Here is a 25,140-nt window from a genome sequence, read left to right as displayed (position 1 = left end):
ATGTGGTTTCCTATTATTTCCTTATGTAACAATTTGAATGATTAAATACTGAATAATCTCTAGACATATATCTGCAGTGACCCCAACTGATTACTTATAGGTTTAAATAAAGTAATCATTAGATTGCAGAGGTTTGGCAACTACAAACACAATAGTTTTTATAAGACTTTGCACATGAGCAAGTCTTTATTGGTGCGTTCTAGCGGTTTTGTCTTAGCTCATGAAAGCATGTCTTTTTAGAGATAAGTGGCTCTCACAGCACAACGATGCCACAAACATATGACAATCTTATAGATTATGATGCATTGCTGTAGATTAAGTGACCCAACAGTGTGTGAAGTTAAGGCAACCGTAAACAACTACAGCAGTAAAATGCAGTATACACATCAATGCACCAGGACTAATCAAAAACACCATTTTCTGCATAATAAGTATTTTTACTTATTTTGCATGTGTTTATACATGACAGAAGGCCTACACAGTCATTGCTAAGTATCTAAATCAAGTCCATGTTTCTTTACTCCCATCTCTATGAGAAGTAAGGCGTTGATTCTATTCTACTCTGCTCTATTCGTTACCAACGTGTGCACAACTTCTTATTAAACGAGTAGGAATCAACTCAGTGCTGCTAAAAACGAAAGCACAAACATTCACTGTTGCTCTTGAACGCAACTCGCTCTCTTCGAGAGCAGCCCCTTGTTGCTTAGCAACCGCCGCAGAAGATTGACAGCAACTTCAGTTGATTCATTCGGAGAAAACTTTAATAAAAAGCAACTTTTTTTTTCTTTTCTCTCTCTCTCTCTCTCTCTCTCTCTCTCTCTCTCTCTCTCTCTCTCTCTCTCTCTCTCTTTTTTAAGGATAGTTGCAACGTAGTCACACAGAAGAGCGATTTCAGACTCCAAGATGACTAACAGATAGCTGGCCGCACAAAGTGTGTTTATACAAGTAAGTCGATAGCCTGCCACTTTTCGCTTTCACTTTCTGCCATGACAACGACCCCCCCAGCTCATTAATTTGTCATTAGCCAAGTTAATTAAACGTTAACTTAACGTTAGCTAAGAGGGCGACATCCGGAGATGAGTGAAGGTATCAGTTGCAACTTTACCTGACGTTAGCCAACTTTGTGCGATAGTTTAACAGCAGATGTTCAACTTGTGTTATCCGGTGTTAAAATTATTGCTGACATAATGAAAGATTCTGGCATAAGTCAGAGGATGTGGGTTAATATTTTACGGAACTGCCTCTAGCTTTTCCACAGGACGGTGGAAAGTTGCTTGACAATCGGTGATATTATCGTCAATATCGGAGAAGTTGCAGCAATGCCAGACGTTGAACCCCTGAGATTCCCATCAAGGGAAGGACGGCCCAGTCAACAAGGTGAGAAGAGCAATTAGTTAGTTAAGGTTAGTGAAATGACTCAGAGCTCCTGTCGTGTGTAGCTGTTGTAGTCTAGCGACTATCAATGTTATTATTTTTCAATAAATCACCAATCAACAAAGAGCAATGAATGCTGTCAGGTGTAATGTAACATAACAATTACAACAAATTGATATTCTCAGTTGTTATTATGTTTACAATAAAATTGACCAAAAACAAATGTGCACACTAGAAACTGACCAGTCTGCTGTTTTAATGTAATAATACTGAATGATGTTAAAGAAATGTAACTATCTAAAATGTCAGATTCAGACTCACATGGACCTGCTCTGTGGCTATAAAACACCCTGCCATTATGATTTCGAGCTAATTCAGCCCACTGCTGACATATTGCCTTACCACTTTGCTACCCCACCTGGTTCTTTCGATGTGTATTATTCATCTAAACTGCTCAGCAACAGATGGCCTTTATTTTGAGTCCCCCCGTCAGTTCTTCCTCAACTCTGCTCTTGTGTTGGTCTGAGTCAGCTCACTCACTGGCCATTCTACTAAGAAATGGAGAATAACGATATCATGTGTCATCTCAGGTGGGAAAGCTTCAGCTAGTTCTGAATACAGAGTTGATGACCGACCTTTATTTAATATTACTGTTTAGAGAGTTTATTTGTTAGCAGGTGCTTGACAGTTGTAGTTGTAGCCACACATGGTGGTATTGACCTCTCTTGTTGTACATAGTGGACAGAAAGCTGTAATGAAGGGGCCTATTAACTACCCTGCACATGTGATGCTGTCCATAAAAAGATGCCAGATAACTCCAAATGTCACTGTCATGGCATTTTCGGCAAGACAGGTGGAGCATGTCACGCCACCACTTCTGATGCTTGGAGATACTGCCGTGGGTGTGTATACACTTGGTCAGTCTCTCTCCGGGAGTGAGCATTTTATCCAAGGCTGGTCCTCACCCTGCAAAGTTGAGTAAGCATCCACAGGTATAAAAGGAGTTTAGGCCTTGACTGACTGGGCACTAGGAAACATGTTTCCCCCCTTGTTCTTCATCTACAACCCAACCCAAGGCTAAGAGAATCACAGATTTCCCCCCATTCCTCAGATCTCGCAAGTTGCAGCCCAAAATAGTCTTTTTGGTCCTCTTAGATGTGGTTTGCAGACTTGAGGTCAGTGTTCAAATCCAGACAGGGATCTTACCTGATGACCTGACACTGCAGCTTATTGCACAAGACAGAGAGAGTGAGAATTCATCATATAATGTACATCTCTGTGCAGTGTTGTCAGTAGCACAAAACTGATGTGAATTATACTGTATGTTAATTGCAACATGATTTTCCAAAGAGTCTGATTTTCTAAAGAGTACAATACTGGTGGTTGTTTCCTCACTTACTATTTCACAAATGAAATTTTACAGGAATTTCTGTGAGTAACTCCTGTGAGAGATCACCTCAGTGTCACAGCACAGGACAAAAGTCAGTATTTCTCTCACATTAACATGCAGATTGCCATCTGCGCCACTGGTGTTTTGGGTTTTTTTTGTTTTTTTTTTACCCTTTTTTTCAGCCAGATGGCGTCCTTTCACCACTAAGAAGTGTGCCCTTGGGTTTGTCTGGAGATGTTCAAATTAGTTGTCTCTGCTCTTTCACTGATGCTTCCAGGGTATTACAGTCTACGCAAACAGACTCAAAGAGAAAGAAAATAACCACAGAATCTTTATCTTTATCTTAATCTTTATCTTTAAAATACATTTTTGAAATTACTTTTCAAAATAAAGTTAACGAAGTGGGGTGAGTTCTTGTTCCAACAAAAGTCTGTTTTTTATGATCTTTTTTTCATTGATGGATGGTTCATCAGCGTGTTATTTATGAAATATTTCAGAGGCTATGTGTCATTAGTAAAGAAAAACTGTAGGTAGGATTGGCTTTTCATTATCTCCCTGAAAGTAGTTGTTTCTGGTATTTTGTTTGTGTTTCTCAAGATCAAGCAGATCTTCAAGTCGTCTGCTCTGGTAGACGTCGCACTTGTGCTTTGCTCAATAGTCCCTCACCATGTGTCAACAATGCTATTTACCACATGCAAGAGCTGAAGATGACAGTGGAAAATTGGTGTCAACAGGTAAACGGATGTCAGATGTGATCAAACCCAAATATCCTGATAGGAGTAAAAATTAATTCAAAAGTGTTTTGTTTTTCCCTTTTGTTTTGCGCCAGTATGGAAAATATCAGCCACAGCTCGACCAGCACAAGCACCAATACAGCAAAACTCTAAGGTGAAGTCTTCTATTGTTTTCATTTCCTGTTTATTATTTTCAGTATGATGTAAAAATGTGACTCGGGTTAAACTCCTTCTTCAACAGATTGCAATCCAGAGACTCAGACACTGAATCAGTGACGTCTACAGAGTTGTTTGTCGAAGGCATCGCAATTAGCGCAAGAGGTGAACAACATTTTTTTTCAAATACCATGAAGTCATTTCAAAATTATTTTCTCTCAGTTATTGTTCTGTCACAGAAAAGCAAACACTGGCCTTGACCATGAAGATAATAGAGCAGTATGTAAATGGAGAATGTCTGGGTTTAGATGTTGTTTCATTCCTTGCATCAGTGTGACGATAATTGAGTCCCAGTTAGAGGTCCACATCTTTTGTCTCAATAATAATGAATTATATGCTAACTAGTATTCAGTTATCCCATTAAAATTCCATGGATGAGGTTTATGTTCACCTGCATTTTGTAGTTGGTCAGTTGGCCAAAATGTTTTACCTACGATATACAATGCGCGTCAGAAGTCTTAGAACACCTCCATTATTTAAATGTACATAATTTAGTGTCTCTGATATTAAAGCATAAAACAAATAAACAGTTTGAGGTTTTAGAAACAGGGAATCATGGAATCTTCTTGTTTAACTAAATTTAATATACATTTTTGACTCTTTCAGCAGCCGAGCATGTGGTTTTCGTTCTATAATGGGAATCAAATATTGTTCAGGAAGTTTGTCCCGACATTGTTGTGTTGCCCTTGTAGTTTGTACTTTGCTTTCATCTTCTGTCCAGTTCATCCCAAACCAGCTGCATGGGGTTTTAGTCTGGAGACTGTGCTGGTCTTCCATCATGTGAAGCCACTGTCTGGTTCTTTTCTTCTAATGTTTTGGGTCATTATCTTGCTGTAGGATGAATCTCTGACCAACCAGTCTGTCTTCCTTTGTTACTTACCATTCTGATAACAATATAGGACACTAGTCAAAGGGTGTAGTAACAGTTTGTTCCTGCCTTTGTACAGACAGAGGGTTTGTTGTAAGTAATCAACAAAAATTGAGGCACATATAGTTTGCACCATTTAAGGTTACCGAGAGGACTTGAGCTGCTTAAATTTAAATAAAAACTTGAAAAATGGAGGTGTTCTAAAACTTTTGACCGTTATTGTGGTACAATATAGTGTGCTAATCTTGTAAAGTTTTCCATCCTCCAGAAAGTTGTCCATTATCGCCACTCTTAAATAAAATAAATGATGTCCTTGGAGAGGTTGTGTATCTGATTGAGAGGCTGGAGGCTGATCGTCAGTATGCAGAGGAAGCTCTCCACAAAGAGAAGAGAAGAAAAAGATTTTTGGAGAACAAAGTTGACAGTATCTCACTGTGGAAGCAACAAGAGCATTCTTTTGTTGTCCAGAAAGGTCAGTTACTGTAAGACGGTTTATCATGTCTTCTTAGACCTGTTTCTTGTGAGGTATTGTGATTCTGTTGTCCCACGCTTCAATGAATAAACTTTAAAATTCACTATTGCTTTTCTAGAGCATGAGGCTTGCATCAGAGACATCACTGAACTGAAGTGGCAGCTAAAATTGGAAAGAGAGAAGCTTGACCAGGTCCAGGAAAAATTGTCACACATTGAGTTGTTGAACCAGCACTTACACGAGGACATCAACTTTGCCAAAAAACAAATCCCCATTGTGAAAGAAAACCTGGACCTCCAGAGAGACGTCATAAATCAAATCAACACTACACAAGCAGAGGTAGCTTTTAATTTTATTTATTCTATTATCATGTTTATATTTGAATATCCACAAAAGCTGGTAACTTGTAGGGATGTTATTAAAAGCTGCCTTTTGTGGAAGTTGAATTATTTTGACATTATTTGCAGCAATTTTGATGGTCAACATCAAACAGTTTGTTGTTAACACAGTTCTACTGTGTCAAGCTGCAAAATACAGTTCTTTAGGTCTGGTTCTCTTTTACAGCCAAACCAGAAAAGGTTAATGTACTTCTGACTTTATAGCTGAATGGGATGAAGATCTCTCAGTCCCCAGTTATTTCTGATTGCAGCTGTACTGTGGTTTCATACAGACTAGTTTCTCCCTTGCAGACTAGCTCTATCTCACTCACCCACTTGCTCTTTACTAACTCTGTTTTTCCTCCACTAGTGGCATGGCACTAGGGATTCCAATGTTTGTTGGTGTGTTGGTGCAGTTTCCATCCAACACTTTGGTGAAGAGTAAAATCTCTCTATTTTAACAATTGATTGGACTGCCATTAAATTTGGTACAGAGGTTCATAGTCCCCAGACAATGAATCCTAATAACTTTGATAAATCCCTGACTTTTCTTTTAGCCTTTCTTGTTTTTCCTACTTCTTAGGTTTATTACAGGATGTATCAAAATATAATGACCTGATTTAGACTTGGCTGTATTTTGAGCTTAATGTTTACATACAAATATCCTATGGAAGTGTATCAGTAGCGAGAAGAGTTATGGATAAGAAACTGAAAAATCAACATGCAACAGGTCAACACTGACCTGAAGATGCTCTGTGACCTGTCAAAGCTCTGTGCTTGTTAAATGAAACACCAGAATGACTCTGTTAGAACGAATGAAATGTTTTGTTTGCTTGTTTTAATCACATCTCAGCAAATCATTGGCTGTGAGTTGTCTGAAAATGTTTACCCTGGGCTCTGATGTTAAAGTGTGAATCCTTAAAACCAGACTTACTGAAAGCCTAGGGTTAATAGCTAGCTTTGGGCTCTCTAGATTTTCTAGGATTTTCCAAAGCTAAGAGAAAATGTCAAAGCCCTTTAATGCATAGCCTCTGTGTTGACTTGTGGTAGTGGTAGAGGCTATAGGTATGGGACTGAGAATGTTTAGTTTCTACATAGTATGATTTGACAACAGGAAAATGTTGATAAATAATATCTGAGGAAAACGTAAGCCCATGACCCCCTTCTTTCTTCTTTCAGGCTGATGAAGTATACTCAAAAACACAGAGTGATCTCATGATGGTTCAGAAGGAGTTAAAAAAAATGGAACTGGACACCAAAAATGAAAAACTGTCATTGGACCATGTTCTGTTGATGATGAAGAATCAGCTGGATAACAAAGTGTGAGTATCTGTCGTAACTGCAGTGGGAAAAAACAGATTCACCATCAAAGTAGTAGGAATGAGACAGGATTAAAATAGTAGGGCACAGTCTGAATTCTCGGCCCTGTTGTGTCCACCTGTCTGTAATGATAATGTGGATTTGCTATTTCCAAATGCATTTATACTGTGATTTCATAGGTCTTATAGACAATACTGGACCAAAGTGCGAAGGAAATTTCACAAACCAAAATTTGCTTTAACAGTGATGCTTTAAATTTATTATTTGATGCTGGCAAAGCCAAGATCAGGTCATAATTCATATCAAAATGTAGGTTTGATACCTGCTTTGTAAAAAAAAAAAAAAAAACCCTCAACAGTTACACAGGTGTCATGATGTGTTGTAAGTTATATTCTTGCAATATATTGTGTATCATGTGGGTTGTGCTACTATCATTATCATGGTAAAATATCATGATATCAATGTATTGTGAGTTACTCTGTGATTCCTAACGTTCATCCACCGACTTAATAACAAAAGACAAAATTGTTTTTCTCTCCAGGGAAGATTTAAACCAGTTGAAGATGCTTGAGAAAGGTCTGTGTGCTGAAATAAATGATGCTGAAAGGACAGTTGCTCTTACAGAAGAAAAGTGTGCTGCCATAACACAACGTATCCCTGAAATGATGGAGCTCGAGAAAACTGAAAAAGACCAGGTAACTGATATTGTCCATTTTCCAGTTTTTCAAAAAAAAAGGTAGCTTTCAGCAGTCCAGAACAATAGTCAAATTCATGCTTTTTCTGCTTTTATTCCAGATTTTGCAATTGAAACTTCAAATTGAAGCTGAAATGCAAAAGAATAAGAAATCCAAAGAGAAACTAATGGCATTGCAAGAAGATGTTGAGAGATCTGTAAGTATCTTCACAGTAGCATCAAAATAAAGTCACAAAAACTCAGTTACTGGACATCTTTTCATAATGTTGGTGCTGCTTTTGCTACTTGTGTGTGTCTTGATAGTTCACTGGGTAGAGCATAGCATGCAGCTGCCAAGGTTGAGATTGGACTCTCACTTGAGCTATGCATGCTAATAATGTTTGAATCCATGGCACTGTAAGGTGTTTTGGATAAGTGCATCCACTCAGCGGCATACTGTATATTATCTTGTCCACAGAAACTTAATGGGGAAGCCGAGGTTTCCTGCATAGAAGAGCAGCTCCATTCAAAACGTAATGCCTTTGCTGCTCTCCGCAAAGAAAACATGGAGTATGAACAGAATGTTGAAGACTACAAGATAAAAATATCTGAGAGGTACAATGTCAAGGTCAAAACAGCAGAGAAACACGGAACATCCTCTGCTGGATATGAGTATATACAGTAGTAGGCCACGTGTGTTAACTATGACTTTACTGTGTGATTTCTGTCAGTGAGAAAGCAGTGAAGCAGATGTGTGAGGAGAGGAGGCAGATGCTCCAGAAAATCATTGACAATGACGAGCAGTGGGAAAAAGCCAAGGAGGAAGTGACCCAAGTTGTAGCCCAGCACAGTGTCACCAAGACTAAGCTGGAGGAGCAGGAGCAGCTCACCTTCATGGAAGAACAGAGGGCCAGGGTCAGTGACAACATATGTACATGTTCTATGTACACTGCACCAGTCACAGTTTGCAAGGAAAATGTAAGATGCCAACTTCTTTCCTCAGTGTTACTCAGCGTCCTGTCTGTTCTCCACAGAAAGAGATTGAAAACCTGAGGAAAGATCTGACAGGTCAAATGACTGCCCTGGAACTACTGAAGGTAAATCCATGAGGCGCTTCAGATTCTTATTCTCACTCTGAGAAGAAGGAAGAAAAATGTCATCACAAAATTGCAATGCAAAGTAGATTTAAATTGAAATCTGCAAACTTTTTCATTTTGTGTGAAACACTCTGACTGTATAAGCTTACAGCTATGTTGTCATGGAGACGGAGGCTTCACAAAGTGCAATATCAATAAAAACTGTTTCATAAAGGTAGTTTTAAATGCATAGCTGTATTCAGTTGCATTTTTTACATTCCCATAATTGTTTTCCTGTGTTTTAAGACTTTTGGGTAATGACATTTTATGTTGAATTTTTCTTTTGCATCAGGGTCAATGTACAAATATCAATGAAGGACTAAAACGACAGCAAAGGAGCTCAGAGCTAAACAAAGAAAAACTTCAGAAAGAATTTGAAGATGCATCTTCAGCAACAAAAGCTTTGGAGACAAAAATTAAGGTACTGACAAAGCCTGATAATAATTAATCTTAGTCAGAAAATAATTTTAAATCAAAAGAGGAACAATTTATTAAATAATGTATTAAAAGTCAACTGCATCTGTGATCTCTTTTTGGTTTGTAAAGAAAATCAAGAAAGTGACAGAAAATTTGGAAAAGATTCAGTGTGAGCACAGGAACAAGTTACTCAACCTTGAGAAGGAGAAAAAACTCAAATGTGAGCACCTGAAAGCTGCCCAGGTAAGAAAAGAGAAGTCAAGGACTGCATGGAGAAATTCTTCGGGAGTCGAAAAACAAGCTGCTAAGTCAGGTTTACTCAGTAGAGCTCATTGAGCACAAAGCTAGTCACAGCTATTTATCATGTCATTTTTTCTTTTCTTTTTTGGTTGAACAAAATAATCTTTTGCTCTAAGCACTTTAAACAAAATGAGGTTTGTAGGCTTTTCTCAACATTAATGCTACTCTTTGTTTACAGGATTTACACGCTGCCACTATAAAACGATATGACAACAGTCTGGGCAGGATCGGTGACCTTATGAAGAAGAGCAAAGAATCCCAAGATGCTTCAGATAAAATGGAAAAAATAGTTGAAAGCATTCCAGAAGTCATAGCGGAACTTGAGTAAGATTAGGTTTTTAGAGGAAACACGAAACTAAATTGTTTAGATCAAGGAAATGACTGTAATTATTGGAAAATACTCAACTTTTAATGGTGATGACAATGGCAATGTCAGCATTTTTGTAAAGATAGGAATAAATACCGAAAGAAATAACTAAGCTTCTTCTCTAAAATGTTTAGTATTTCTTTGATTTTAAATATTCAGCTTTTTTCAAAAAGGCTGGATGTTTCTTAAATCAATGTGTTGCTCTGAGTAGTAATCATAATAATTTTAGAGGCATAATATTGTTGTATATGTTTGATTTCTCGTTCCAGGAGTGTGTTTGATGCGGTGGATTTCAAAAACAAATCAGCTGCTCTCATAATGAGCACCTTGAAGTCTGATATTAATAACTGCCAACAACAAACACAGCGATCCATGCAGACACACACTGCTCATGTTACAGCGAGAAAAAAGGAAATGGAAGACACCAAGGTAACAAAATGTTGTTCAGTATAACTCTCTGTAAGTACATGCCTATTTGTGTCATATACTGTGAAATCAGAGGCAAGCTGTAAAAAACATCTCATTGTTTATTTATTTGTGGATTAGTGTCAGCACATTGCTTGTCACAATACTTCCCTTAAGATGCAGAGAAAAGAGCCGTGTGCAATTAAAATTACAAGCCATGGCCATCTTGTTTAAGTGCTTTTCCCACAAATGACAACTCACTGTTGTTATAGTCTTTTGTCTGGACGAATTTGATGATGCGTGTTGTGGAGAGATGCCTTTCCTTTTTTGTTACCTGTAGGCCAACATTTTCAATAGCAATTTACAATATAAGCGTATAGCTCACAATATAAAATAAGCATATAATCAGGACTTTTTTATATTAATGTTACACATAGTCTCTTGTAAAAACATGAGTATACTGTGCACAAAATAGCATGTGTTTGAACACTCCTTTGTAAGAGAAACCCCTGTTTATTGTAAGGTTTTCATCTGCAGGATTATCAGCCCCAGCCAGAGCCTCTTTCCTGATGGGGGTTTCACATGGCTTATCTAATGTGAAATCGCCATGTGGTATATAGTTTCATTAAACGGTGATCAAGAATGCATTAGTTCAAAACAAGAAAAGGCAATGGAGCTTAAGCCGCCATGCATCCAAGTGCAGCAACTTTAAAGAAGTTGTTGGTGTGAGACAATTTAAGAATTAGAAGTCTTCCTCATAGACACAACTCCCATTAGCCAGATAAAAATTAGCCATGCAAAAAAGGGTTTAGTCTTTTCACTTGACGAAATAAGATGATATAACAACAATACTCCTCACCAAATAAAAAGATCAGAGTGAGTCTGAAGTTCTAAGGAAATTGGTCATTTTAATCATAGGGACCGATATAAAGCACACATAATGTCTACATTAGCATAACATAATAAGCAGAGTGTGCATTCAGAAATCACAGTGCATGAAGCAGAATGGTCAGACACTCTCAAATATGAGATTTCTTATAAAGATGCTGACCCAATACTATACTCCCATAAGCTCCTGTAGGTTGCAGTTCTTTTAAACACGAACTGATACAGGTTAGTATAACTAATAATAGCCTGATGGGAGTTTGCATGTGGCTGTATTAAATACAGTCTACAGATGGTTATTTTTAAATATATAAATACAGTACAGTACATTAAGGTGAAATAAATGGACTCATTAGCAATCTGTGGTCATCTCTGTTCAACCCATACACATCTGAACAGACCTCAGCTTTCATACATGCACCTATTTTTTGATTTGATCAAGGCTTGTCGTTTGGTGAGGACAAAGTAAACAATGCAAACTGCCGACGCAATCAGTTTCTTATGGGCAATGAAGTGTAATTTGTTCCATTTACACTTCACAACAGCATCAGATGGGCTTTGTCAGTGCTGCATGGAGTAATTAAACCTGAAATCAATAGCAGGCATTTGTCATGTTTACAGCCCCTCTTTCTGCTGGGTTAAACTCATCACTTTAGTGCTGTTCTGTTTTACTGCAGAGACACACTTCATTATGTCTGCAGGTAGAGTTGAGATATTCACCAGCCACATATCCAGTACTTGCGAAACACTGTTCAAATGAAAAAGGGACATGCGGAGAGACACATACTCACTGTGATTTATTTGTTTGATTTCCCAGAAAAGAGTCCATTGTTGTATGCCTGGTATATTGCCTTAATTAACAGTACAAATACAGAATGCATGTATTGTATTGTACGCACACATAGCAGGTCAGTGGTACAACTAATGTATCTTCTAAATGGTGTTGTTACCATATGGTATGTACAGTGTTGTATATTGACTTTCCAGGTCCCTTTTCTGTTTAAAAAAAATCTTGGTTATCTGTATATGGCAGATTGTGGGTCATGAAAATATCGATCTGTGTGATCATTCATTATGTATTTTAGATCTGAACTGTACATGCTGCTGCCTCAGCAGTTGTTCCTCTGCCAGTGTAGCTGTGGTCTCCTACAAGTGCATTGGCAAAATGGTCAGTTCATGATGGACCAATCAGATGTGATTGATCCACATCACTGTAAATATGCTTTCTTTGCCAATGTCAATATACAGCTGAGCCTTTTGGTTATCAGATACATTCAGTCACAGCAGGCTGCTGTCTCAATTTTTTATGCAACAATAATCCATGCAGTGAGGTATACAGAGTTAAAAAGAAAACTTCATGATGTACCAGAATCAGGATAAGGAGACAAAAACTCAGATCACTGCATCACTACTGACACTGTATTGATTTCATTACAATAGTTGGTGCAATATTGGTCTGCAGCTGATCTTGCAACTGTTTATGTCTTGGTGGTTATTTAGCAGCTACTGTAAACCCATTATTTGCCTTTCCTGTTTTATCTAAACCTTTTGTTTTCGTGTGTTTGTAGGAAGCACTAAAAATTGCACTGGAAGAGAACAAACAGCTGGCCAGCGAGTATGAATGTCTTAAGAAGATCCTTGTGGAGGCCAAACAAGAGGCAGTGTCAGCACTGAGCAAGAAAAACCATGAACATAAATCTTTTCTTTATTACACACAGGTAAGGTTTATATGACCTTTTGCTAAATTTTGTTTATTTCACAACTTTTGTCTTTCTTTTTAAATATGTTTAATGGCATACGATTTCTGCTGCTGATATGTTCTGTTCCATAATGTTCTAGTCCATGTTATTCTCCTTAGGACGAGAGAGCCCTTCTTTGCATGGGCAGTGATTTTAGCTTGGGAACCAGTGAGGAGGTTACTGCAGCAATCTAATAATGATGAGATAACTTGAGTGGAGGAGGATGATGGATGTGACATAATGTAATGATAACTATGTAGTTTTGCCACCAAGGGGAGTAAAGCAAGAGGTTGATGGTACATGTAAATACTATAACTTCTCTTTTTTCCTGATTATAGTTTTTGTAAGGTGGTCAGAGGTGAAACATTTTATTATCGTTGTGTTACAAATTTGCCTCTGCTCACCACAGCAGTTGGTTCAGGGATCAGAGGCAAGCAAGGGTTAAGATCAGACAATGAATGTGCCTTCAGTGTTAAAATAGCATCAGAGGTCTTGACTAGTTGAGGGAGACAACTCAGCAGCATTTTACTGTTTAATCTTCATATTTTCTGACACTGTTTAACTGGAATAGAATTACACATGACAACCATAACACCAGGAAGAAGCCACGCTGCTCCTGCAATGAAAAATACATATTATTTGTTCCAAAAATGACTAATACCTTTACTTGAGCAATTCCTCATCTAACTGCATGAATGTTATCAAGTGAAAAATGCATGCAAAAATAAAATCCTGTGGACAGGATTTTCCACGCTCATGATCAAAGCCTGATTTTCTTTTACTCTGGATTCAGCCTTCACCATTTTTGTTTGTTTCAACTCTGCACTTCTACAACAGCAGCCTCTCGGCTAGTGTTTTATGCCTAAATTTAGTTTTTATAACAAGCTTATAATCAACAATGTTTCTGAAATGTAGATGCAGGCCTATCATATTTAATCTGATTTATACGGGAACATTCAAGTACTCTTCTTTCCTGTTTTAAATTTCCAATTATCCTTATAATGTTTGCATATGTCTGTCCCAGTTGGTGCACATATTACACAATGTAATTGATTTGTTTGTAACTGGATGCAACAAGGTAAATGCATTTTACATTGTCAGGATCACTTTAGAGATCAGAACATTAGTGTGTGTGTGTGTGAGTTGCCTCACACCAGTCATTTTTGTGAGTTATATAATTTATTTATTTTTTATAATTTTCACACATGGACCCATCTCTGAAGTATCCTTAAACTGTCATCCCTGACACACAGTTCAGGTGACAAGTGCAAAACAACCTTCAGTATGATTTCAAGGAAGCTACTAAACAAGACAAAAGGCCCTAAGAATATACCAACATAAAGTATGGACATGCAGACATGCAAAAAAAAAAGATGTTTGTTACATATTAAGTTGTAAGGTTACTTCTATTATGAACACCTTTCCTGGCAACTAGCTTATTTCTAAAACAAGGTGGGTTATAACACTCCCATAAGAATGTTTGGAGGGGGGAATTAAAAATTGTAATTCGAAATTTTCCAAACCTTCATAGCTCTAAATATAGTTGATATTCACATGTTAAAATTTACATTAAACTTTTATTATGTTATTTCATTTTTTTTTGCTACTTTGTCCCTCTACTCCACTATAATTCATAGGGGGAATTTTATAGTTTTTATGGTACTACATTTATTTAATAGCTTTAGTTATTAGTTAATTTACAGATAAAGATTTTACAGATGAAACACATGATGAGCTTATAAAATGTGATGCACTGAACAGATTGAAGTACCCAGCAGTAAAACAGTAAAATGCAACTTACGCATTGATGCCTCAGTAATAATAATCCAAGAGTGTAATATATAATAATAATTGCATACTTTTACTTCTGTGACATGTTCTTAACAGGTGGGATTAAGGAGCATACTGTATATTACTTTAAAAAAAACATGACAGATTGCAGCTTTAATGTACCTGTATTTCAGATACAGAGAATTTAACCAGTAAACTTCAGTTGTTTTCAGCCACTACAAACATGCAAAGTCTTTTTATGTTTTTAGTGGAAGAAATGTGTCCTGTTTATTAATTACCCAGTTAAGACACACTTGACATGTTTTATGTAATATTAGAGTTTGGATTTCTTTTAAAGCATGGATGAAAGTATTTGTTTTCACATTAGCACATGAATTCATCTAAATTCAACAAGTATAAATACATTCAAAAATACAAAATTCTCCTTTGTAAAAGAAAAAAAAATACATGATTAATTAGCATCTGATAGCACTTGCCAGTATGCACCTCTTATAAAAATCCTCTTGAATCTACTATACATGTAAGCATTGCTTTGTTTATGTGAAAGCTTTCAGCTCTTGGGTTTTAACAGGGTACACCATAAAGAGCATTCTTGTTATTGTCTTTCCTTCAGGAGCTGATGACTGAGCTAATTCGCTTTAGTTTTCAATGCACTGGGGAACACATTGCCAAGCAATGATAAGCTTTGTAGGAAGAGTAGAGAGATGGAGGGGGAAGAAAAGCAATGGCATCTATCAGAATTTAAACCTCTTTGCTTGAAACTGTGTTCAAATAATAAAGCAAGCAGCATGTCTTTCCAAGAGACTAGGAATAATTTCTGGTTTCAGTGGGGGGTTCATGACTCTGTGTGTATGTGTAAAATATGTCTTGAGGGGATTGGTATAAAGTTAAACTGGGTGAAGTAGAAATATTTTACTCATCAGCTTTGCAGTCACAGAGTTTGCCTCGGCTAGAACAAAACTGCTGAAGCATTTAGAGAAAATTAACCCCCCATCCTGGCAGCCAGATGTGACTGGATTCTGATGAGTGCACACGAGTGGGCAGAGAAACCAAGAGACTGTGAAATTCCTGTCAGGCCCGTGTACTGCAGAATGGGCTATTGACTGCTTTCTCTATTCCCCTCCATCATTCTTCTTGAACACTGCCATTAATTTCCTCTCCTGCCTTACCAATTCCTTTTCTCTGCCTTCTCTCCCCCTAGCTCTCTTTGTTGCAGAAGAGGATGCACAAAGCTTTGGTGAAATACTTCAAACAACGCAGCCTCTACAGCCAGGCTGAACTGGACCGGTGCCAGGCTCTCTCTCAAGAGACCAACCAGAAAATAAAAACAGCCCAGGTATTTGTACATATACATGTAAAACAGGCAGGGAGACTGCACAAACTGTCACTATTCATTTAAATGGCAAATCCCTTTATTCAACTTGTATCCCAGTCTAGGTATTCTGCCGGATGGTAGCGTATTCTTTTGCATAGTACAGTAACCCCATGTTATGCTTGGCATTGTTTGAGCCTCATCCGGCTAGTCAGTTGCCTTGTGTCTTCTTTGCCAAGCAAGGGCAGCCAGGCAAACATCCACCAAGGCTTTGTGCCTCTCCGCTATGGTGGAGTTAAAGACGGCACTCTTACATTACAGTCTATACATTCACTCCTGAGATCACAGAGTGATGTGATGGATGATGTGTCTTCCAGAGTGCCTATGCAGTGACCCCGTGTCTGAGGCTAGCTCTGCCTCTCTAGATAACTCTATATACTGTACACAACACATTGTGTTCGGTCACATTGCATTAACATTTAAGCATGCTTCCTGTTTACCAGGGTCATTTTTCGACTTTACGTCTATTTCAGAGCGAGTTCATTAGATGGAATGGAAGATTTCTGTATTACTGCTGCTTCTTTGAGAGAAGAATAACCTTCTTTCTGTCTTGCAGAAGAGTAGCAGCATATTCTGCAAGGTTGAGAAGTAAGGATCTTCAATTAGAAGATAATCGGTGTCTAATCTGTGCTGTGACGTGAGATGAGGTCAAAGCGGACAGAGGGACAGTGATGAATCTTTATGAAATGTCCTGTCCAGCATTACTGCAGAGCCAGGCAGTATGCATCCATACTGTGGATCACTTTCTCCCTTTTTTTTTTTTTTTCCTTCTTCACCTTAACAGTGGGGCATCCCAAACCCCTAGCTAGTCATATTTGTCAGCTGCAGCCAGTGCAGTTTTTGTGTAAAATTCCTACTTTGTTTTTGTTGGTCGGTTTGTTGTTCACCAGAAATGATCAGACTTTATCAGATATGCTGGAGGCAAAAATATGCTAAGATTTGATTAGAGGTTTTCCAGGGGAGTACCTAGTGCAAATACTATTAAATGGCTTCCTTCTTCCTCCTCCTCCTCTGGCTGCTGACATGTTTTTTTGATAGGTCTGGTCCAGACATTACAGGGAGCAGCCATGTCTCAGCGGCCCAGCCTCAAAAGGCCCCAGCAGATCACAGCTCAAGGCAGGGAGGAGTGGGGCACAGGGGGAGGAGCTATCAGAGAGCTGCAGAGTGTGAAGGACAAAAGAGCTGGTGTATTCAAGCGCACCACACCGTCACCCGTCACAGCTCAGCACAGGGTCCATCAGAGCAGGAAGCATTCACTTTAAACAGGCTCCTCATGAACAGTCCAGCTCAGGGTCTATCCTCCAAAAAGTACACATGGAGAAAAACCTTTATGAGTAGAAAAGTAAACCTTTATGAGTTTATGAGCATGTATAAACACACAATCTGCATGATTACCTAAATATTAAGACCTTGAATGTGATCCATGAAGAAATGCACTGACAGCAGGCTGTGCATATAGTGAGAATGCACTCTGTATTTTGTCTGTGGCAGAATTAAATACAAAGGCTCCAAGCAGAGCACAATAAATGATGCACAGATTATCAATATCAGTTGCCAGTTTATAAGAAAGAAATGAAGAAATCAATAGAAATGATACCAGTTGTAACTGGAGTCAAACCAGGCTGAATCCTGATGAGGCCTGTACTAATCCATCATGTCCACTTAACCTCACAAGCAGAACATAAGCGAGGTCAGGTTAGCGCTTTCACGGCTAAGGCGCGCTTGAATCAGAAGCCAAATGGCAGTTTGCTCAAAAGTAGCTTGAGGGGAGGACGGCCGGGGAACCCTAGGGTGGGTGGGTGGGTGTGGGTGGGGGTGGGAGTGGGAGTGGGGTGCGGCGGGCTGTCATCCTGTTACACTCCTGCCAGAACTGGCAGTTCAGCTTTGTGTTCTGCGAGTTTACACTAGGGATGGCATAATTGACAATGGCTAACAGCGGAGAGCAGTGCAGAGCCTTGTTGAATGGCCAGTAATGATTGGAGCAGACGCCCACTGCCCCAGTCCCAGGGGACAGTAATCCAAGATCCTGTTTCTGATATAATTGTTAGTCAGAGAATTTCTGCATGACTAGGCCGGTTCAGATTCCCAAGCTGGTTGACAGTGCCAGGCAGTTTAATAGAAAAACTGGATGCTGAGGTTTTTAAAACAGAAGAGCACTGAACCTGGACGTGGTTCACCAGGAGCCTCTTTTTCTCCTTCCCCACAAAAATAAGAACAAGATGGTACCTTTACTCTCACCACTGGATGCACTTAGAGTGAGGACTTGCTGTTATTGGTTTTTTACAAAAGCAGCGTTTTCTTAATTAGTCTCTCTTCATTTCTGTTTCCCCCTTATTCAAACAGGAGGGGTTGTCAGAAGAAATTCAGCTCATCTCAGCATTCCTGCAAGCCTTGACAGATGACTCTACTACCACTGATGATGCTGGGGTGAACAAACAAGCCAGTCCAGATGCCCCTGGATCGAATGAGTAGATGCCTTCAGTTCAAATAGCAGTGTAATTGGACATTCACCTGTACCAGACAACTTACTTACCCTAGCACGCTTCACTATTCCCCCCTCTTTACTTGCAGCAAATCCATAACAATGAAACAGGTGACTTTCATGCTGCTGTCAGGACTGATCTAATTTTAGCTGGGTGAATGATTGCAATTGGCTTTGCCTCATCAGATAATTAATCTATGTCACCATTAATTGGAAAAGAGAATAATTACAGGCAGTGTTGACAGAAATTCTACGCTTCTCCAGATTTCAAGATCTAATTACAACTAGTGAAACCCCATGACCTTAACTAGCACTTAGTACACCTTGGCCACCTTGACCATGCCCATGTGAAGACCACTGTCTCTGGAAAGACCCTGTTTTTGCAATCGCACTGCGCGCTCCTCCACTCTCTTCACTCTCCTCACTCTCTGAAAGCTGTCTCCCTCAATCACTTTTCAATATTCAATCTTAATTTTGTGGAAGTTTAGCATTTTCAATGAGCTGGAGATGAATGATTAATGAATAAATTTAAATGCTTCATTTTGTCCATGGATCATTAGTTAAGTCCTTTGTGGGAAGGACCTGAGAAAGGAGTGAAAATTATTGAGACATTAGCCTGAAGCAATCCAGGGGTAAATAGTGTGCACAAAAGGATGTTGCGTGTGCACTATCCACTGGCTTTTCTAAAGAACCCTGGGGAAACACTGTTTTCAATTTGGAATCGTAACTGAATCACATTTAGTACTTGTAGAAAATTGATTTTTGTTTCATCATGTTTCAACAATGTCATACTAATGGTAGACAACACTAATGTCTCCTCCATATAGACCTTAAAAGTTAAGTAAAAATGTTTCTGGATAAACAGTACTTGTCTAAATATTATCAGATTCCTAAAATATTAAAATTCTCATTAAAAAAATATAAGAATCTATAATCAGTAATGGTCATTTAGTTCTTGAAAGAGGTTCGGGTTTTGTTGATATTCTTCACAATTTTAATGGTGTCAAGGTCGATGCTTTTAGTTTGCTCCGTAGAAATATGTGGCCCTCTCCTTCCGTCTGTGTCTGGTTGATAGAGATGCTGTTGTTTTGTCGATACGCTGGATGCCTCTCCTACTAGTGGAGACAGAAGGGGGCAGTATGGACACAACAACCACAGGGAGACATAATTGACTACAACACAGGTCCAGTTTAATAAATTACCATGGCTAAAGCATTTCATCTCAAATTAAGGATTATTATTATTTAGTCAATTGAAATATTGATAAAAATAAAATTAAAGAAATATTAAAACTTTTACAGTCTCTTTTATCTGCAAAGAAGTGAGAGAAGAAGTTTTCTTTCTACTTTGAACTTACATTACTTACTATATAATATTGTCCAGTGACACGTGCACACACAAAGCCATGATGGTGCTAGATATCCAAAAGCACCTTGAGGAGAAAAATGTTCAGTCTGTCTCATATTCCTTACTGACTATATGGCAATATCTCAAAAGAAAGTGCCTCCCCAACACATTTGTCTACTCTCCTTGCATCTAATCAATCCCCTAAATAAATGAAAGAGAGCCACAACTAGGTGCCATCACATTTATCTGCAGGCGTGCCTCGAAGTGGACACTCCAAAATGCTGCTACTCTAAAGAGGGTGGACTGTGGATATACTGATGGGGGGCGACTTGACAGCAGAGACGTATTTTCTTTCATGCTAGACGCTTGTTTTAGTATGATGAGGTTGGAATATACAGCCCAAGCCTTTCTGTGTGATTGTATTCTGTGATACATCAAAGCTGGTTTTGAAGATTTCTGTAGCTTTATATAAAAGCATATTCTGCAAGGGACATGTTGGGAAAATCTGATTTACAGGCAGCATGATTCTCAGTTTCAGCCTGGCACCACCATGCAGACGATGGGCCCGTTTCGTCTGGATTCACTTCAGCGACCACTTCTGATTGTTGATGTGAAGCCAAGTGAATCAGAGCAACATTCTGATTTCTCAAGCTAACCAAAATTCTGTTTCGAGATCTTTTTTTAAAACTAGGAAAATGGAGGTGTCCACTCAAACCTTCCTGTCTTTGTTCATGAGCAAAGTGGAGAGTTGAGCCATGGAGCTCATGGAGTCAAGGAAAGAATGTGAGTGGAGAGAGGTGCTACTGTGTCTAAAATTTCAATGAGGGAGATGCTGCCAAGTTTTGGAGCACACAAGAGGGAATAGGTCTTCTGTTTACTTAGAGAGGACCAGGCAGTTTGTCTGCATATGGTTACAGTTAATATCTTCTGTCTATTGGAGAATATGCATATATATTTTTTGACAAAATAATTTTAAGCATTGTCTGCTGTTCATTCCCTACTGTATTAATACACTGCAGTAGGTTATTAGAGAGTGTGTTCCTTTAAAGTTTAGGTAACTACAGCATCTGTCATTTAGTCATACTGTATGGCTTAACAATACACTGGAACTGTGTGTTTGCCCAGGTGAGTCTTTAATGTGGAACTCCACAGAAAACATGCCAAACAAATTCATCAGTAGAACAATACATGTTCCTTGTGTTTCCACACTCGTTTGATTTCAAAGATATTTATCTTAACAGGATAATAATTTGTGAAAGTCTCTGACATTTGTGGCTAGCTAGCATGATAATAAATCCATGGCTTGGAACATTTTTTAGTTAATTAGAGTCAATCAATCCAAACTTTGCTCACTTACCGGTGTGAGTATAATGAGCAGAAATCAGCATGGTGATTGGAAAACACAAATTACAGCTGTTAAAGAGAAACTCATCCACTTTTCTTCTGTTGATGCCAATGCCTGCTGCGAGGATTTAAAATTAGCATGGCATTCCTTTAATGGATGTTGGGGGAATGTGCTCCACTATAATTAAAAAACCTGTTAATATCCTTGCAGGCTAAAATAAGGAGGGTTAGTATGATTACATGACAACTGTTTAAAAGGACACAGTGGTCAGTTGACTGTTAAACCAAAAAATATGACTGTATTTATCTAATTATGTTTTATCATGAGACAGACATTTGTTTCTATTTAAAAATATATACACCTGAATCACCCAACACTGCTTACCTACAGTATATGCTATTTATATGATATATTAGTAATGTTGTTTCCCTGTTCTGTATTATGAGGAAATGAAGTAATTCTACATAATGGTGTGTGACCATACCAGCACAGCTGCCTCAGTAAGATCATGTGGTATATTAATGAAATTCCCTGATATATATGGGACAGTCTTTGCTGTTAAAGCCTGCGTATATCTCTGTGGTCAGGACTACATTCACATTATTCTTGACATATTCCATGCACCTTACAGTGATGGTGTAATGATGTGAGTAATAACCTAGTGATGTTAACACCACCCTACAATAGGACCTTTATCTGATCTAGGCTCCCAGACAGTAGTATGAGATGACCCGGCTGCTAGTGGTCGCGATGTATATGACCTCACTGCTGGATGTAATTTCCTCTCAAGAGCTCTTGGAAAGGGAGAGCTTATGTTGTTGAGCTCATGTCGTCGGGGCTGGTAACAGCAGCTTGCCATTGTATTAATTATTGTCAGGGAATCCAAGGGGTGTAGATAATACAGAATGCACTGGTTGGTCCCATTTGTTTCACTTGTCAGTGGAGTGAATAATTGGGAGTGCTGACCATATTAGACACAGAGAATTTCTAAAAGATACGACTCAAACAGTTGCAAGACAAAAGTATGGCTTGGAAATTAAAAAGCTTAATGTCTGAGAATTTCAAATCAGTATGGAATAATTTGCTGGCTTCCCATTGCCAAAGGAATTTACTGAAGTTTAACTCTGACAACATTAATTCTGATTCACAGTGAAACATACAGTTTAGAATATTATGGCAAATTACAGAAACTATGTTTTAGAGATTGTAAATAGTACTTCAATAACATATTTATTTTTGCTAAACATAAAACCTAAAACCATGCCATATTTGCTTTTAAGATATGTGTCAGATATTTTGCACCCCAACATCAATCTTTAAAGACTTAAGAACATTGATACAGTTTTAGTAGAAGGGGGTTGCTAATACAATGGGGCTCATCTTGCAATTCTCCCAAGGAATAACTATCAGTCCTGCTACAGCAGCTTCAGCGTCCCTAGGTGACCGCGCCACTGAGCCCGTGCTCGCTCCATCGCACCCCACTCCACGCCTGCTGCCACCCTGAAGGTAGATGCATCACGCTGGGGAGACTGCGCAACAGCAGCCCCCTCTCCCTCCAGCCCCCAACCTCCTCCACGGCACAGTGGCCTCCTGCGGCCCCTACACATCTCCTGGTCTCCTCTTCAGCCCCAGTCCCAACAGCCTAGACTCTCCCTCAGGTGAGTCTCCATACCACCTCCATGTCTCCTCCCACCTGAACTGCACAACTGGTATCCTTTTGTCATTTGAGAATGCCACTCACACACACACACATGCTCCTGTGCTCACTCTGGAGGGGACACCGCCTGTTCCTTTCTGCTCACCTCCCGGCTGCTGGCTGACTCTCTGAGCCGTGTCTGTGGTGGCTACGCCATGTGTGGGGATCTAGGGGTTTAAAACAGCAGGCCTCCCATACTCCCTGAATGGCAAATATAAGTGCTTCCAATTTATTACACAGTGGACGTTTTATGAATCATCTCTGACTAAGTTTCATCTGAGATGACAAGCAAGCGCTAATCAGTCCCAGTATCAAAATACATGTTTGAAAAATATATATTTAATCAGGTTAACAGGTGACGGCATCTGCTCAAATTTCAAAATTCATCACAATAAAAACCAAAGCTGCTATCATAAAGATTACACTTTACCTGACCCTCTAACTTTCTCTTCACCTACTGTGTATAAATTAAACATGTGCTGCACGTTAACTCATTTTTTCCTCTCATGTTAAAACTGCTCTCAGGAGATAATGACTGGTAAAGCCATTGCTACAGACAGTTAAAGTAACAGTTTACTGGGACTCTGAAACAGGAATTCCCAGTCAGAACCCCATAAAATACTGTATAGTAGCTGTTTCCATATGCTAAGAAGTCATATCACATATCATTTCACACATAACTGTGAACACTTTTAAGATACAGGGAGACAGATGTTGAATCAAAGCAGCCCTGCTTGTGTTAAGACATAGACATAGTTTAGATGGGATTGAGGGGGTTACTTTAATTTAAATGTAACTGCTGGAAGCTTTATAATTTAGTATTTACTCTAACCTGCAGTTTGCTTTAATTTTATTTCACTAAAGTCTTGTTTAAGAGGCTGCCTGCAGCATTTTGTGTTTTCTCCCTTTTAATATTTTAAGCAGAAAAAGGCTTTAAACTACAATACTTTTACTAAAACACAAATTACAACTTTCACTTTATAGGTTGCTATACCACACCACACTTAGTTAACAAAATATTTTACAAACAAGATGATATCACCCTCTCCATGATATTAATATGATATGTTCTCTGATCTGTAAACAGCTGGTTATCTTGCTTTTCCATGATAAGAGAAAGTGCTGAGGATTTACGCTTGGTGAGCACATTTGGGCTGAATCTTTCACACGTCACAAATTGCAGATGGGAAGCAGTGATCTTGAACAGCCGATCACATTTCCGTGACCATCTGACACCTTCCATTTAGGAAAATAATACTTTCTATCTTAGCATACCCCTCTGCAGCAGCCAGCAAAAGGAATTATGCCTGGTAGACTTTGCTATTCACAACTTTGGAGCTTCTCCTTTTGTTTTGTTTCATTGCACTGATTAGATTAAATGTTCACTCTTTAATCAGTTATTCAAGGCCACAGTAATGTCTACAGTTTCTGTTGTTTGGTTTTATTTTTTGTTATATGCACAAAATTGCGGTGTTATAAACGACGAGAAAATGTGCCATAATGGATTCATTACAGGGAAAGTTGTGTAGTAGCTGAGGGTAAAATAAGGAGCTTATTATCCCACTGCACTGTATGGAGTAGATGGTCAGTGACTGGGATCTTTGTCTCCTTGAAAACTCATATTATGAGTGTGCTACAGTCTTTAAATCTCGTGTAAGTGTTGTTATTTACTCTGATATCCTCCCCTCTCCTGTTCACAGAATATTAAGGACAAAAAAGACTTTTTTTTACCCATAGAGGTAGATATGGTATCTGAGTAATATGACAGATAAATATGAGTTGGGTTAACTGGTACAGAGAGTTGTAAATCACTGTAGTGTGATTCTTTGTCTCAAAGGGTTTAATTAGTCTAGAAATTCTTCTCTTATCTGATGACCCCCCCTCCCTCCTGCACACTGCAACAACTTACAACCATAAACGCCCTGCAATCTGAAGACCAGTGGCCTCAGGAGACTGAGTTGCTACAAAGAGCTGAAAGAGTTGGAAATGGTCATTTTATTGCGTTAGAATAGCTCGCTCGAGACTTGGGTAATGTAGTGCTAACTGAGAGCTAGTAACGATAACAGGATGTGCCTTGGAAATACCGCAACACAATAATAATAGTAAGCAACAATACAAACTGCTTTCTTGGTGGTTTCAACCCACTAATTAATACTACAGCATTATAGTTTTCCTTCAGCGGTGATAATTATTTGAGATGCAGTGCACAATCTAATCAGTCATCTCACACAGTTCATGTGGAATGAATTTGTTCGGTATAACTACAAGTGGAGGATATGCAGGCTTGTCAAACACTCAAACATCAAACAATGCTCTGGTTCCATCCATTATGAATGCTACCTATATGTGGCCTGTTATTGCTTCAATGGTAGCATGGTGTTGCTCTATTTCATAGTACATGAACAAACCCATTTATCCTTATCTGTCATTTCAT

The 25,140-nt window shown here is 38.7% G+C and overlaps 1 protein-coding gene across 1 annotated transcript; it reads left to right on the top strand.

The window, feature by feature from the left end:
• The first annotated feature begins 1,319 nt into the window (after positions 1 to 1,319).
• Positions 1,320 to 19,205, top strand: LOC121193340 (coiled-coil domain-containing protein 178). Its single transcript, XM_041055576.1, has 20 exons — positions 1,320 to 1,377; positions 3,362 to 3,498; positions 3,594 to 3,652; positions 3,740 to 3,819; positions 4,851 to 5,054; positions 5,173 to 5,393; positions 6,611 to 6,753; positions 7,293 to 7,446; positions 7,547 to 7,642; positions 7,903 to 8,039; positions 8,156 to 8,339; positions 8,459 to 8,521; positions 8,853 to 8,981; positions 9,107 to 9,220; positions 9,456 to 9,601; positions 9,914 to 10,073; positions 12,503 to 12,652; positions 15,666 to 15,800; positions 18,180 to 18,304; positions 18,408 to 19,205. Exons 1-20 carry the CDS (start codon positions 1,320 to 1,322, stop codon positions 18,460 to 18,462), a joined length of 2,550 nt encoding a protein of 849 aa, XP_040911510.1. The 3' UTR covers positions 18,463 to 19,205.
• The last annotated feature ends 5,935 nt before the right edge of the window (positions 19,206 to 25,140 follow it).

Source organism: Toxotes jaculatrix, chromosome 14, assembly GCF_017976425.1.
Source record: "Toxotes jaculatrix isolate fToxJac2 chromosome 14, fToxJac2.pri, whole genome shotgun sequence".
Classification (NCBI taxonomy): domain Eukaryota; kingdom Metazoa; phylum Chordata; class Actinopteri; family Toxotidae; genus Toxotes; species Toxotes jaculatrix.
This window is presented reverse-complemented; position numbering and strand designations above follow the sequence as displayed.